Raw genomic sequence first — 17,144 nt, forward strand, 5'->3', positions numbered from 1 at the left:
ATGAATAAGGAAGAGTTTACAAAGTTATCCATTTACGTTCTCCATAGAGGGACCTCCAGGAAAGGTGGTTTCTCTGTTTAAAGACTTTGGTAGCCAGATCTTGAAAGCTGGAGTATTCTGGAAGGAACAGGCAAGCCGGGTACTCTGATCCAGCAGTCCAGCTCACGTTTTGGAGGTCACTTTCCACAGGAAGGTTGTCCTGTGGAAAAGTATTTAATGCTAGTGAGACAATAAGGGAGGTCTCTCTGAGCAGGAAGCTTACCTGTGAGGGACTCTCAGAGAGGCTGGGGGTAGTGATGGGCGAATCTGTGCCGAAATTCTGTGCTACGTGCGAAATTCACGAAACATCAAAAATTTGCGAAACGCATTGAAATGAATGGGCATTGAAATAATTTTGACGTGCGTCAATTTTGACAATCATTTCTTGTTACCTATGTAAATTTTCTTTGTTTCTGGAGGAAGATTAACAGGTGCTGAATTGCAAAAAATCATTTTGAACAGGGTACTAGTAGGCTGCAAAATCAAAACATATATAGACAACTGTACTCGTACAATTTAGCACTTATATTAGTAACTAAGCCTTGTGATGTTGAAGTAGTAGCTGTTTTTTTAAAGGCATATTTATCAGAGGGTGAACTTTCACCCATTGGTAAATACTCTTTTAAAAATCCCATAGAAATGAATGGAGAGAGGCTTAATTTCACTCTAGTGGTGATCAATAACTTCACTCTTTGATAAATATACCCCTATGTTTCCCAATTTTAGCAGAGTTACATTCTCACATGTTGCCTTTTCATTTATTAACTTTAATATCATTTCATTTTCTTTTTCCCCCTCTTTTGCCACCTCCCTTGTGCTTTTTGTACTGTGTTTAATTTCCACTTCCCTATGTCCCTCTCCAATTTGCTATTGCCTTGTGTCCTTTATTACCACACTGGTCTTTTCTATCCTGTTTGCCTTTGTGTTCAAGGCTATTGTTTGCATATAATAGTTTGTGTAAATGGGGAGTCATGTTCTTTTTTGTCAATGTGCAATTGATGATTGTTATGTTGCTGATAATGCCAAATTGTAAAAAAAAGCACAAGTTCCATGCCTGATCTTTCCACTTTGCAATGAGATTATAATAACCTTGAGACATGTGGAGTAAACTGGCAAATGAGGTTCAATGTTGATGAATACAATGGTATGTACATGTAAAATATAACATAAAATCTAGTAATAAAGGTAGTGAGTTGGGGCCTCCATAACTGAGAATGGAGTTTGTGGATAACCCACTGTGCAGCTTTAGGCCATTTTAATAATAAAATGCTGTCTTGTAAAAAAGTGTATATGTTGGCTCTATGTAAATAAAGGATTATTATAATAATGTTGCCTCCTTTTTGTGCCCCAATTCCTAGGAAGTACATTACATTAATGATCTGAAAAGAGTGCAGAGACCTGCAACTTAGGAGAAAACCAGCTAAACTAAACAAGAGCTAGGAGCTAGGTGTTCAAGGAGAACTGAAACACTTGGGGGGGGACCATGTGAAGCTCCAATAAATTCACTTTTTTCTATAATCACGAGTGCTTCCAGTGTCTACAATTGTTTATTCTTATTTGGGAAGCACTCGGGATCTGTTTGAAACATGGTACCTATAGTGTCTATATTTGCGTGTATAAATAAATATATATCTACTCTTTATACACTGATCATAAATGTGGGTATATGTATGTTCGCACGTGCAGTAGGACAAAGCATATTTGTAAAAGCTATTTCAGGAAGAAACAGAAAGTTAGAGTATTGTCTTTGGTAGAGTTGTTGGCATCACCAGACCTCATCTAGGATGCCAAAGGTCTACAATGCTCCAATGTTTTTAAACTTAGGAGTCTTTGATGAATAGGGTTATAATGAGTTTGAGAAATAGTATATAATAGTAATAATATAATAATAGTATAGTAACAGCATATAGAATGAAATTATGTATAATTAAAAAAAATGTTAATGTATTGACTATAAATATGATAAAGTTAATGCTACCTTGGTGGTAAACTTATCAGTTTCTATAAAAAAATATATAAATTTCTGGGTAATTTTAAACCTTTGAAAATTCTATCATCTATCTATCTATCTATCTATCTATCCATTATCTATCTATCCATTATCTCTCTCTCTCTCTCTCTCTCTCTCTCTCTCTCTCTCTCTCTCTCTCTCTCTCTCTCTCTCTCTCTCTCTCTCTCTCTCTCTCTCTCTCTCTCTCTCTCTCTCTCTCTCTCTATCTATCATCTATCTATCTATCTATCTATCTATCTATCATCTATATATTATCTATCTATCTATCTATCTATCTATCTATCTTTCTTTCTTTCTTTCTTTTTATCTATCTATCTATCTATCTATCTATCTATCTATCTATCCATCCATCTATCTATCTATCTATCTATCTATCTATCTATCATCTATCCATTATCTATCTATCTATCTATCTATCTATCTATCTATCTATCCATTATCTATCTATCCATTATCTCTCTCTCTCTCTCTCTCTCTCTCTCTCTCTCTCTCTCTCTCTCTCTCTCTCTCTCTCTCTCTCTCTCTCTCTCTCTATCATCTATCTATCTATCTATCTATCTATCATCTATATATTATCTATCTATCTATCTATCTATCTATCTATCTATCTATCTATCTTTCTTTCTTTCTTTCTTTTTATCTATCTATCTATCTATCTATCTATCTATCTATCTATCTATCTATCTATCTATCTATCTATCTATCTATCTATCTATCTATCTATCTATCCATCCATCCATCCATCTATCTATCTATCTATCTATCTATCTATCTATCTATCTATCTATCTATCATCTATCCATTATCTATCTATCTATCTATCTATCTATCTATCATCTATCATCTGTCTGTCTATCTATCTATGTGCACTATATGGCCAAAAGTATCCAGACACCTGCCTGTCCACCATCTCTTTCTCAAACCAATGAGATTAATATGAAGTTGATTCTCACTTTGCTGCTCTAACAGCCCATTTTCTTCTAGGAGGCTTTCCACTAGATGTTGTAACATTGCTTGTGGAATTTGCTTCTATTCAGTCTGGGCACTGATTTGGGGATCAGGCCTGGCTTGCAGCAGACATTCCTCAGGTATTCAGTTGGGTTGAGGTCATACTGTAGATCCATTTTCAGTGCTAATTTTCCCATGATAACATGAATTCCTTTTTAGCTCATGATGCCTTGCCTAACAGACCAGACCAGGAGCCAGGGGTCAAAGCTGACACAAAATTTCCTAAACCTAGCTACATTTTTTATCCCCTGGACAATATACCACAACACTACCCACATTACATTACTTTTGTCATGCAGTTAGTTACCATTTTGTATTGTCTGTAAGATGTCCTGTTTAGTACTGCGCATAGACTCGGATATACGGGAATCTGAAAAGAAGAGACGTCATTGCTAAAAACCATTCATTTACAGACCTACAGAGCATCATAATCTTCCAATCAAAATTAGTTTTGCACCTGAAAATAATATGGCTCTTTTACTATGAAATCATGGAAGAGCATTGCACCTCCTTAGAACATTGTGAAATAAGTAGTGATGGGCGAATTTGCGGTGTTTCGCTTCTCCGGAAAAATCGCGAAAATCGCGAAATGGCGCCCGTTTTTGACGCCGGCGTCCGTTTTTTCGGAAAATTTTTTGTTTTTGACGCCGGCGAATTTTTGACGCGAATTTCCGCGGGCGTTTCGCGCCTGGCGAATAAATTCGCCCATCGCTAGAAATAAGCTCTTGAGCCTACCTCTACAGAATGTAGCAGTGAGATTCGTTAAAGGGATACTGTCATGGGACAAAAATTTTTTTTCAAAATGCATCAGTTAATAGTGCTGATTCAGCAGAATTCTGCACTGAAATCCATTTCTCAAAAGAGCAAACAGATTTTTTTATATTCAATTTTGAAATCTGACATGGGGCTAGACATATTGTCAATTTCCCAGCTGCCCCAAGTCATGTGCCTTGTTCTCTGATAAATTTCAATCACTCGTTACTGCTGTACTGCAAGTTGGAGTGATATCTCCCCCTCCCTTTCTCCCCCAGCAGCCAAACAAAAGAACAATGGGAAGGTAACCAGATAGCAGCTCCCTAACACAAGATAACCGCTGCCTGGTAGATCTAAGACCAACACTCAATAGTAAAAAACCCATGTCCCACTGAGACACATTCAGTTACATTGAGATGGAAAAACAGCAACCTGCCAGAAAGCGTTTCTCTCCTAAAGTGCAGGCACAAGTCACATGACCAGGGGCAGCTGGGAAATTGACAAAATGTCTAGCCCCATGTCAGATTTCAAAATTGAATATAAAAAAATCTGTTTGCTCTTTTGATAAATGGATTTCAGTGCAGAATTCTGCTGGAGCAGCACTTTTAACTGATTCATTTTGAATTTTTTTTCCCCATGACAGTATCCCTTTAAGGAACAGAAAAAAAGACAGTTGCTTACCCAGTGTCTGTTGCATGGCTGTGATTTGTGTTTTCTGATTATCTGCAAACAAAAAACAAAATTAGTAGAATTGCCAAAGAAACTCAGAAAATGCTTGTGTGTTTATAAGTTGTTTTTTTTTTTTTTTGGGGCCCCCGTGGGATGACTTTATCGAACTTTAGAATGTATTTTGTATCAGAATATCATATGTTTATAAAGCAAGTGGGTTTCCTCCATAGCTTGTTGATCAAAAGATTAATGTATCTTGACATAACTAAGCGTATCCTCATCTAGCAATTCTGCTTCTCTCCAATTTAAAATGTATGTTTATTATTTACTAGGGATGTAGCGAACTGTTCTGCTGCGAACTAGTTCGCGCGAACTTCGACCGTTCGCGTCCGCCGAATGTTCGCGAACGTTTGGGAACGTTCGCATTTTGAGTTCGCGTTCGATTCGAATACAAGTCGTTCGACCATTCGACCATTCGAATTCCTTCGACCGCTAAAAATCGAACGATTTCCATTCGTTCGAACGATTGTAAGCATTCGATCGAATGAAAATCCTTCGATCGAATGGCTTCGATCGTTCGTTTCGAATGAAAATCCTTCGATCGAATGATTAAAATCCTTCGATCGTTCGATTCGAACGATTTTAGCAGGTGTTCGAAGTTCGCGAACTGTCCGCGAACGTTCGCATTTTTTGCCGGTGTTCGCGAACGGCGTTCGCGAACACCAAATCGGCAGTTCGATACGATTCGAAGGATTTTAATCCAACGATCGAAGGAATATCCTTTGATCAAAAAAACTTAGGAAAGCCTATGGGGACCTTCCCCATAGGCTAACATTGACTTCGGTAGCTTTTAGCTGCCGAACTAGGGGGTCGAAGTTTTTTTTAAAGTGACAGTACTTCGACTATCGAATGGTCGAATAGTCGAACAATTTTTAGTTTTGAATCATTCGATTCGAAGTCGAAGTCGTAGTCGATGGTCGAAGTAGCCAATTCGATGGTAGGGATGTAGCGAACGGCGGAAAAAATGTTCGCGAACATATTCGCGAACTTGCGACAAAACATGCGAATAGTTCGCGAACGTCGCGAACCCCATAGACTTCAATGGGAAGGCGAATTTTAAAAGCTAGAAAAGACATTTCTGGCCAGAAAAATGATTTTAAAGTTGTTTAAAGGGTGCAACGACCTGGACAGTGGCATGCCAGAGGGGGATCAAGGGCAAAAATGTATCTGAAAAATCCATTGTTGACACAGCGCTGCGTTTTGTGCTGTAAAGGGCAGAAATCACACTACGTCACTCAGGTGATGTTTCTGGACACGGAATGTGAAAAAGCTCACACAGCTAGGTGGCACTTGGTTAAAGACTGGGCAAACAATGCCTGCAAGGGCAACGTATACACTACAGCAGTGGATACGGAATATATTATTGCTGCTTGGAAAACGTCACTCAGGTGGTGTTTCTGGAGACGGTATTATTATTGATATTTAGACAGAATGTGAAAAAGATCACACAGCTAGGTGGCAGTTGTTTGAAGAACAGATGCAGATGAGAGATCAGCAGCAGGACAGCTGCCCACAGCAGCTACATACAGAGCACTGCAGTAGAAGGTAGATTACTAGCCAGCAAAGCTACCTAACCTAAAATGTCCCTCAAATCCCTGCAGAGTTCTGTCCCTACAATACAGAGCAGTATCAAGTAGATTACTAGCCAGCAAAGTTACTATCAACTGTCCCTCAAATCACTAACAGCTCTCTCCCTACACTAGCTCTTCCAAGCACACACAGGCAGAATGAAAAAACGCTGCAGGGCTTCAGTTTATATATGGAAGGGGAGTGGTCCAGGGGGTGTGGGGGTGGTCCAGGAGGGAGAGCTTCCTGATTGGCTGCCATGTATCTGCTGGTCTGGGGTGAGAGGGCAAAAATAAGCGCCAGCTAAGGCGAACCCAAATTGGCGAACGTCGCGCGACGTTCGCGAACATTCGCCGAACGCGAATAGTCGATGTTCGCGCGAATTAGTTCGCGGGCGAACAGTCCGCGACATCCCTATTCGATGGTCGAAGTAGCCAAAAAAACAATCGAAATACAAAGTTTTTTTACTTCGAATCCTTCACTCGAATTTAGTGAATTGGCCCCTAAATAGAGAGAAAAAAAATGATTTCTTACCAAGTGTCTGCTTTGTGCTTGTAATTTGTGTAAGAAGGTTGGCTTTCTGCTCAACTGCAAAGAGAAACTTTACTGTGTAGTCATGTTTATTGTTGGCTTGTTGTCTAATTTACGGTAAGTTTCTGCATAATTTAGACTAGAGTGGCAAGTGAAACATTTCTATGCTACAACTTGTTTGACTGTTATCCAACACACTGGTTTCCAACTAGTCATGTGATAATCGTGTATGGTGAGCTGTGTTGTTTGTACTACATTGTCCTCCTTTATTTTATAACATCTCAAGCTGGAGGTGAGAAATTTGTTTAATCTGGAAAAATTGTCTTTTGGGTTGTAATTTCTTTGGATTGCTTTTGGAATATAATATCTAGATTCTGATGAATTCAATCTGGAAGTCACCAGGCTGCAGATCCACTCAATTTCTTTTGATGGCAAGAGGTCACAAGGTCTTCGTCAACCCTAAACAGGCAATTTCTGGCCAATTCTGTATAGGTTATTATGATACCCAGATAGAACTACGTATTCTACTGTATTCAATCTGAACTCACCAAGTTACAGGTCAACTTGCTTCCTCTTATAAGTAAGAATCCATAGTGTTATTTCACAGACTGATAATTTATAATGTAGCGTCACACAATCTATTGTTATACACATGGAACTGCTCTAGTAAAATACCAGAACACAAAAAGAGAAAAAAGTCAGTTGCTTACCAAGTATCTGTTTTATGGTTGTGAATTTTGTATAAAAAACCCACTTTTTAATAGTGATGGGCTAAGTTGTGTTTTTGACGCCAGTGTCCATTTTTTTTGACGCCGGCGACGATTTTTTTAAACCAGCGAATTTTCGCGGCCCTTTCGTGAATTTATTTGATGGCGGTGAATTCGCGGCTGCCAAATAAATTCGCCCATCACTACTTTTTAATTGTATAGTCATGTTTATTGCTGGCTTATCATTTAATAAGTACTTAAGTAACTACATCAATGTAACGTATGGTATCCCAAAACAAAACCCAAGGTTCTGGTCTCAGCTCACGCATCTACCTATGGCAAACGCCGTTCACTTCAGGAGGAGCCCTCTACTACTACTCGGATACCACCAGCTCTTAAAGTGAGAGGATCAAGGGGGGAGTGCTGGGCAGGCAAGGGAACCATAACGTATATAGGAAGGATAGGGAACAGGGAGCATAGTCGAAGGTTAGGCCGAGGTTGATACCAATCAGGCAGTGCAGTACAGAATCGGGAACCAGGAGCATAGTGAGGACACAAGATGGGGTCAAACCAACAGTTACAAACTCAAGATCCGAGAGAATAGTAAGGAACATGTAAGGGTCAATACAGCCAGTGAACACGCAGTAGTCAGGGACAGGCAGATAATTTATTACCTAACGTTACATAGCAAGGCCAGGGAAGCTGTTGTGTTGTCCATGCAACTGCTCTAGTACACCATCAGAACACGAAAGGAAAAGAAATGGGAAATGACTTACCAATTATTTGGTTTATGGTTGTGATTTGTGTTAGAAGGTTGGCCTTTTCCTCATCTGCAAGTATTAAAGAGGAATATAAAGAAAAGGAGTATTTATGCCAGCAAAATGTTAATCTGAAGGTACAATCGATGAGCACTCCGTGTTCACTCATAAGTTAAAAGTTTCAAAACGCGTCAGGAAATTGAGGATTATAACAAAATGAAATAAAGTTTATCACTTTTAACTTACAAGTGAACATTGAGTGCTCGTTAATTGTACCTTCAGGTTGGGACTCACCCATAGCTACGGGTTTGGGGCGATGCAACCGGGCTACTCATCTCATCTGGTGAGTGCCTTCTCTTATACTACCCTCATACACTGTTTGAACCATTTGTGAACCCAAGAGCGGGACCCGGGGTTTTTACACCCGGGTCATCGTGAAATTCGGATGAGTTGTGTGATGCAATGTGCTTTAGAATTTACCGCCTTGTTGAAATCGGCACTGAATAGCAAGGCTTTACATATAAAAATAGCGGTGTTCACATATACATGTAGTGACTGGAACCAAATTGAGCATTTTTTCATTGTTTTATAGCAAAATGTTAACACATTTTTTTTATTATTTTAAATTTACAACATTGTGCAATAGAGTGTTATTATGTAAAATTCCAATTTGTGTAATTTCAGGATTTTTTTTTCACCCACGAAAAAACTCACATTGTAAAAAAAGATGAATGTATACCGTTTACGATACGAATATGAAAAGCGCAAACAAATAAAAGCACAAAACAAATACAAATAATAATACACAAACCTCGAAATACTTGTTTAATCAAGCAAAAAAACTTTCAATAATTCTAGGCCCTCAAAGTAACTAAATATTTTAATTTTTTTTAAGGACAGCTCCCATTGATTTTTACACAACTTCAGCAACTTTTACATGGCATACTTTCACATTAGAGTATGTTGTGATTTGTCTTATGCTTAAAGGGATAGACTGTCATGATACTGTCATTTTTTTTCTGGTCAAGTTTTTCTGGTAAAAATCTTAATAATTTAATGGGAAAAAACCTTGCTTTTTTGAGATGTATTATGCCCCAAAGCTGCTAAAAATCTGAAATCTAAATTACTCCAGCTGAACCCTGTCGAAGTAATGTAAAAGTCAATGGCAGATGTTTTTTGTCTTCATGATTTTCTAGGGTTTTGGACTGTTTGATGCTGTTTTTTTTCTAGAAATCTGAAAATATTTGTGGTTTTGGGGTGACAATTCGAAAAAGCCGCATGATTCGAATTGTTGCACAATTTTGTTGCATCTTTTCCCGCATGTACTTTTTTCAATCTGATTTTTTTAATAAATAAGGCTATTCGAGGTTTGTTTTAATAAAAAAAAAAATGAAAAGGACTTGTTTTAGTAAATAGGAGCCCTAAATGGCCTGTTCTACTTTGTACAATTCCTCAGTTCTGGCATCCTCAATTTTATAACAAGCAGACCCAGAGTTTTTACATTAGAATTTTAGTACAGGTATGGGACCTGTTATCTAAAATGTGCTATTTTTGGTTTTCATTGCCTTTGTTTAATTTAGAACATTTCAACATAGGGATCGGAAGGAATTCTGTTTTAATCTGGAATCTGGAAGAAGCATCTATAGAAATCTTGTACAAATATATTCATCTTAAAGCAGTGAAACAATTGCTTTCCCTTCCCTTACATCCTGTAAGTTAATTGTTTTACTACAGGTATGGGACCTGTTATTCAGAATGCTCAGGACCTGGGGTTTTCTGGATAATGAATCTTTCTGTAATTTGGATCTTCATATCTCAAGTCTACTAGAAAATCATGTAAACATTAAATAAAACCAATAGGCTGGTTTTGCTTTCAAAAATGATTAATTATATCTGAGTTAGGATCAAGTACAAGCTGCTGTTTTATTATTACAGAGAAAAAGGAAATCATTTTTAAATATTTGAATTATTTGATTAAAATGGAGTCTATGTGAGATGGCCTTTCTGTAATTTAGACCTTTCTGGATAACAGATTTCCAAAAAATGGATTGCATATCTGTACAAATAAGTGGAAGTAGAATAATGTATTATTAATCCTTATGCACAACTATTGTGTTTTATACTGCTCAACATTACTTAGGGGTTCAAACACAATTAATTTTTGCTGCCAATAAGCTTATGGACTTTCCGCAGGCAGGTAAGGCCTGAGACAAAGAGAAAACAGCAGAGCACTCATGTAACTACAGGGATTGTTTCTCAAGTCTTTATACTTGTATGTGTGTGATTAATGGATGAATTTGTAGACAATATATAGGGAATACTCACCTTGCTGCTTTAGCTGACTGTTCACCATAGAATCTGGAAAGAGAAGATCAGAAGCAGGTGACTGAGCTCCATACAAACGTAACACTTCCCTGCCATATAGTCTCCTGTGTTTATGAAGGTACTGGTCGTTGCATGGAAGTTCAGGGCAGTTTGGTTAAATTATACAAAAAAAGTTTTAAAAAATAACAAAAATGATTACTTCGTTGTGCAAAGAGAATGGGTTATCCAGTTGCAGCTAAGATCTTCATTAATCTCTAATTCTTATCCTTAAAGTAACAGGAATGCCCTCCCAACTTATTACATTATTTAAAGTATTTTTTTTAAATTTACCTTTTTCTTTGAAGTTAAATCTATTTATAAGACAATCATTTGTGGGTCTGATTAAAGGGCATGTAAAGTCTAAAATAGAATAAGGCTAGAAATTCTGTATTTTGTATACTAAATATAAACATGAACTTACTGCACCACAAGCCTAATCAAACAAATAATTTAAGCTTTCAAAGTTGGCTACAGGGGGTCACCATCTTGTAACTTTGTTAAACATCTTTGCAAGACTAAGACTGTGCACATGCTCAATGTGGTCTGGGCTGCTTAGGGATCGTCATAAACAAAGCTGCTTGAGTTCTGCATGGCTGGGAAGTAAGGCGGGGGCTCCCCCTGCTGTACATAAGTATGATTGTTTCCCTGCTCAGCAGTTAGGGACCGTCTGACAATTCCTATCCACAGCAGTAAATGAAGGAAGGATTTCACTGCATACAGTCAGGTTTCTTATAAAAACGGTGCACATTTTTTAATTAAAGTATATTGGAGATAGGTTTCTTTTTCATTAAAGAAAGTAAAAATGGGATTTTACTTTTTTGACTTTACATGCCCTTTAAGGGATTGGGGGCCATGAGATAAGACCTTGACATTCAAAGCAGTTCATAACTCTGCCCAAAATACATTTATGAACTCATCTCTAGATACTCACCCAACCACTTACTATGCTCCTCTACTGACCTGCTCCTCAACTCTTCTCTCATTACTTCCTCACATTCTTGCATTCAAGACTTTCCAAGGGCTGCACCCCTCCTCTGGTATTTTCTCCCACAATCTGTCCGACTCCCACACTTTGCGTGTTATTCCCTTCCCTTTAGATTGTAAGCCCTTTTGCACAGGGCCTTCCTCACGTTTTGTACCTGTACTGGTTGTGATGTATGTAACTCCATGGGGTAGATTTATCAAAGAGCAAAGTGAATTTTCGAAGTAACAAAAACGTTGAATTTCGAGCTAGTTTTTGTGACTAGGGAATAGTCCAACTTAGATTCTAAGTTGAAAAAAACGTCGAAATTCGAATATTGAAATTTATCATGTACTGTCTCTTCGACTGTCTTAAAACTTCGACTTCGACCATTCGCCACCTAAAAGCTTCCAAAGTGCTGTTTTAGCCTATGGGAGACCTCCTAGAACCTATATGGAGGCAATTGGTGGAGTTTAGAAGATCAAAGTTTTTTGGGGGAAACTTTGAATCGAAGTAGATCGAAGGCGCTATTCCTTCGATCGTACGATTCGAATATGGACCACTTAGACTCCAAAAACCTTCCACCTCTATTTGGTTGGTCTTTTTGAATTCAAAGTTCAAAGTTTTTTCTTCTATGTATGTAGTTAATGTGATTTAGTTGTTTAAACACATTTACTTTACCGGCCTGAGAAATATGTTTGTGCTATGTAAATATATGTTAATAATAATAATAACTCATGTGTGAAAATAACTGAACTGCAGTTATGCATAGGGCTGCAAGAGGCCTTTTTTTGCACTTTGTATCCTGCTCTTGGATGTGTGTTCACTACTACAACACTGACTGAGTTAGTCAGCACTGTATTAGTGAAAGGTGGGGGACATGTAGTCATTCTCGCTTATGCCCCCTACCCACCCTAAATGATACCCAAAGTATCAGGTGGAAAAATAGCAACAGAGAATAAACACAGGGCTAGTGCCTCCTCTTTATTGAGTGTCAGATTTTTTTATCTGAGGCTGCAACACCGGGGGTGCAAGTGCTCTTAGAATGAACACTGATTGTGTTTTTACAATTTTACTCCATATTTTTTGCAAACCTTTTTGCAACAAGGGCCAGATTTAGTGAGGTGAAAATGTGTGAGGGCCGACCATTCAACTTGACATCAATTCCAAGGTAGTAGCTTAAGTAGCTTGTGATCAGGATCATTCACTCCTGGAGATGGACGCGTACACGACGTTTAGTAAGTGGAGAAGGGGAGTCTGTTTGGACTTATTCTCCGCGCCTCAGTTAAACAGCAAATCTCGTAGCCGTAAAAGTAATATTTGGTCACATGATTAGTGAAATGATCTGTCACTTGGTCTATACTGCTGCCTGTGTGCTGAATGTGTTAGCAATAGACATGTACATACGTCTTTAGTTTACAGTACTGCCACGTCAGTGCGTCTATTGCACCTTCAGCACTAAAGAAGTATGTGAGAGCGGTGCATCACTACGTGCCAGTATGTGTCTATTACTAACACCTTCAGCACACAGGCAGCAGCATAGACCATGTGGCAGATCATTTTACTAAAGTGCTCAAATATTACTGCTATGGCTACTTGATTCCTGATCACACTGTGCTGGGGGGGGCACATTATTATTAATTTCATGATGGAGGCCGAGGGCCGGTGTAAATTTGAAAAGGGGCCACAATTGGCCCACAGGCCTGACTTTGGACATGCCTGATTTACATCAAAAATGGAACCATACAAACCTCCCTATACCAAAAACCAACAGGCCGTCCTACATATCTTATGTGGGAAAGTTTTTATCCTCATCCCATAAAAAAATCAATCCACAGAGCAACTCAAATACCCAGAGACACACTCTTGGATTACACAGAAAAGACAGAAAACAACAGGGTACCTATTGTAGTTACCTACAACCCACAACTGAATATTATTAGAAAACTAGACCTGCAACCCATGCTCCATACAGATACCCGACTAAAACAAATATTCCCGGAACTACCTCTCTTGTCTTATAGACAACCACCTAATCTGAGGAAAATGACAGAAGTGCTCTTCCTAAACCAACTAAAGCAGGTACATTTCCCTGCAACAGCAACAGATGTGAAACCTGCAAATACATCCTGTGCAAAGTTTCTATTCCGAATACACAAAAAGTCTACACCATTCTGGACCACTATTCGTGTGCTTCATACAATGTGGTATACTAGGTGCTCTACAGGAGGCAGATACATTGGTGAAACAGGACAAAAATTGCGCACAAGGATGAAACATCACAGTCATAAAATCAACACCAAATCATGTGACGCACCAGTGGGGCAACATTTCTGAAGTCAAAATCACAGTCTTCAGGACATGCAGGTCTTCTAAAAGGGAACTTTAAAACTGAATGGGAAAGGAAGATTCAAATGTATGGAGTTATTTAACACATTAAGACAGGGCCTTCATTTAGGGCCGGGTTTTATGTCACACTATGGGGCAGATTTATCAAGGGTCGAATTTTGAATTGAAAAAAACGTCGAAATTCAAACATGGAATGTCGAATGTTTAAATTTAGCTGTTTTCGATCTAATTAAAATCGTTCGTTCAATCGATCGTAGAAATCGTTTGATTCGAAAGATTTAATCGATCGAACGATTTTCAAAAACAAAACTTCGACTTCTAAAAAATTAGCCAAATGTTGGCTATAGGTTCTAGGAGGTCCCCCTAGGCTAACATAGCAATTCGACAGGTTTAAGGTGGCGAAGTGTCAAAGTCAAAGCTTTTTAGCGACAGTACTTCGATTTTCGAATGGTTGAATATTCAAAGTATTTTCGATTCGAATTGAAGTCGAAGCCGAATTTGGCCTATTCGATGGTAGAAGTACCCAAAAAATACTTTGAAATTCAAAGTTTTTTAATTCAAAAACTCACTTCGACCTTTGATAAATGTGCCCCTATGTGACCTGACTGAATCCAGACTCCTGGACTATTTACAACCCACCCTAATTCATTGTATTATCTCTACAATTGATCTCTATCTATCTGAAACTTCCTAATGTATTGCCCATGAATACCTTTCACTGATCTAACAGAATATATGCTGTGCCTTTCCAGCTTTCATTTGTATTTTGCCTGACGAAGGGGCCTTGGTGCCCCGAAAACTTGCAATGTATTGTTAGTCAATATCGGTATCACTTCTACAATACTTTTTGTATTTGTTTGTTTTTTTATTTGTTTTTTTTGCTACTGGCTACCACGGTACCACCGTTTTTGTTTTGTGCTTAAGAATTTTGAAGAAATGTTGAAGAATTTATTGTTACATATTACAGAACTCCTTGATACTATTGGTGAAACTCACAGTAGATAAACATGAGGCAGGTCAGGACTATCAGGAAAGTGAAGACAAGAACCAGTAGGGTCCCCAGAACCATCAGGAGTCTCCTCTGTGTCTCCAACATTTCACTTGTCTTTAGAACTGAAATGGACACAGATACATTAGTTATTGCTTTTGCTAGGAAAGAAATGCTGGGGTTATATATAAATGTAGTGCAGTGCTAGATTATTCTCCCAGAGAACAAACTAGACATAGTGCTGATATTTAGGGGCAGATTTATCAAGGGTCGAATATCGAAGTAATGGGAGTTTTTTTGAACTCCCATAACTTCGAAATTAAAATGAAAAAAAGACCAATCAAAATGTATCAAATAGTTGAAGTTTATTTTTCGGGTGAATAGGTTCTAAGAGGTTCGGCAGGTTTTAGATGGCGAATGGTCGAAGTCGAATTTTTAATGAGACAGTACGGGGCAGATTTATTCGAATGAAAAAAGACCAACCGAAAGATCAAAGGTTTTTTTTCAGGTGAATAGACTGTTTTTGTTCGAATTCGATTTTAATTTTTTTCTAAAACAAAACTTTGCTTTTTCAAAGTCCACCAATTGACTCCAAACTGGTTCTAGGAGGTCCCCCATAGGCTAAAACAGCAATTTGGCAGGTTTTAGATGGCGAATGGCCAAAGTCAAATTTTTAAAGAGACAGTACATAATAAATTTCGATATTCGAATTTTCCAAACAAAAAAAATAGTTCGAAATTCGAATTTTTTTCGTTCGAATTTTCACTTCGACCCTTGATAAATCAGCCCCTACATGACTAATTTCGATATTCGACTTTTCGAATTTTTTTCAAATTCAAATTGAATTAGGATTATTTCCTAGTTGAAGTACACGAAAAATAGCTCGAAATTCGATTTTTTTTAATTAGAATTTTTACTTCGAGCCTTAATAAATCTGCCCTTTAAAATGCTGGCCAACATTGATGTATCATCATTTTTTTCACCCTGTGATTGTCTCTAAGATCTTTTAAAATATGACCTAATAAATTGTGAATATTAAACACACAAAGAAGATAAAAATACGAGTTACAAATTACATTTTGGTGAGAGGTTTTCTTCTTTAGGTTCCTGTTGAATCTTCCTCATCTTCAATGCAGTTTTAGTGGGTTCCTCAGTGCAAGTGATATTTTCATATATATCATTATCAAAATCACTTTGCCATTTTCCTGGGCATTTGAAAAAAAAAATATTGTTAGCAAAGTTAAATTAAGGGCATGTGTGGGGCCAGTATTCATATCTGAACCAGAACTATGCTTGTCTTTAATCGAGATCTTAAAGGTATACTGTCATGGGAAAAAAAAAATTCTCAAAATGAATCAGTTAATAGTGCTGCTCCAGCAGAATTCTGCACTGAAATCCATTTCTCAAAAGAGCAAACAGATTTTTTTTATATTCAATTTTGAAATCTGACATGGGGCTAGACATATTGTCAATTTCCCAGCTTCCCCTGATCATGTGACTTGTGCCTGCACTTTAGGAGAGAAATACTTTCTGGCAGGTTGCTGTTTTTCCTTCTCAATGTAACTGAATGTGTCTCAGTGGGACATGGGCTTTTACTATAGAGTGTTGTTCTTAGATCTACCAGGCAGCTGTTATCTTGTGTTAGGGAGCTGCTATCTGGTTACCTTCCCATTGTTCTTTTGTTTGGCTGCTGGGGGGAAAAGGGAGGGGGGTGATATCACTCCAACTTGCAGTACAGCAGTAAAGAGTGATTGAAGTTTATCAGAGCACAAGTCACATGACTTGGGGCAGCTGGGAAATTAACAAAATGTCTAGCCCCATGTCAGATTTCAAAATGGAATATAAAAAAATCTCTTTGCTCTTTTGAGAAATGGATTTCAGTGCAGAATTCTGCTGGAGCAGCTCTATTAAATGATTCATTTTGAAAATATTTTTTTCCCATAACAGTATCCTTTTAAGATCTCGATTAAAGACAAGCATAGTTCTGGTTCAGATATGAATACTGGCCCCTCCCATTATAAAAAGCACTAGTTGCTTGCTCACATACAGATAAGGTATTATGATGTGAATTCTCAAACTTCCAAAGTTTGCCTTATCATGCACAATCAATGCTCGCTTTAATGTTGTGGAAAGATCAGGACATTCTTGGTGAGTTACTATTGTTGAAAGCTCGCTGGAAGTGTCTGTGCTGGTCAGATCAGTAATTCCAGAATATAAATCCATAATTCAGCAAGAGAAAGACAGAAAACATTTTTTTTTGCTTTTCTATTGAATTTCCAAGAAGTGAATGACATATTTAAAGGGGTTGTTCCCCTTCGGAGACATTTTTCAGTTCTGTTGGTTTTAGATAGATAGATGATAGACAGACAGACAGACAGAC

The 17,144-nt window shown here is 37.9% G+C and overlaps 1 protein-coding gene across 2 annotated transcripts in view; it reads right to left on the reverse strand.

The window, feature by feature from the left end:
• Positions 1–17,144, reverse strand: part of LOC121401620 (CD209 antigen-like protein C) — a 34,746-nt gene that overhangs the window by 3,726 nt on the left and 13,876 nt on the right. Inside the window, exons 2-8 of one of the 2 annotated variants that reach the window (XM_041587170.1) lie at positions 15,841–15,969; positions 14,773–14,889; positions 10,428–10,460; positions 8,121–8,174; positions 6,641–6,694; positions 4,493–4,534; positions 3,366–3,428 (exon numbers count right to left, since the gene is read on the reverse strand). In XM_041587170.1, the coding sequence (XP_041443104.1) occupies positions 3,366–3,428; positions 4,493–4,534; positions 6,641–6,694; positions 8,121–8,174; positions 10,428–10,460; positions 14,773–14,889; positions 15,841–15,969 (492 nt within the window). The remainder of the gene's footprint in view (positions 1–3,365; positions 3,429–4,492; positions 4,535–6,640; positions 6,695–8,120; positions 8,175–10,427; positions 10,461–14,772; positions 14,890–15,840; positions 15,970–17,144) is intronic. The other variant, XM_041587171.1, reaches the window with a different exon arrangement.

This window comes from Xenopus laevis, chromosome 3L, assembly GCF_017654675.1.
Source record: "Xenopus laevis strain J_2021 chromosome 3L, Xenopus_laevis_v10.1, whole genome shotgun sequence".
In the NCBI taxonomy this organism is placed as follows: Eukaryota; Metazoa; Chordata; class Amphibia; order Anura; family Pipidae; genus Xenopus; species Xenopus laevis.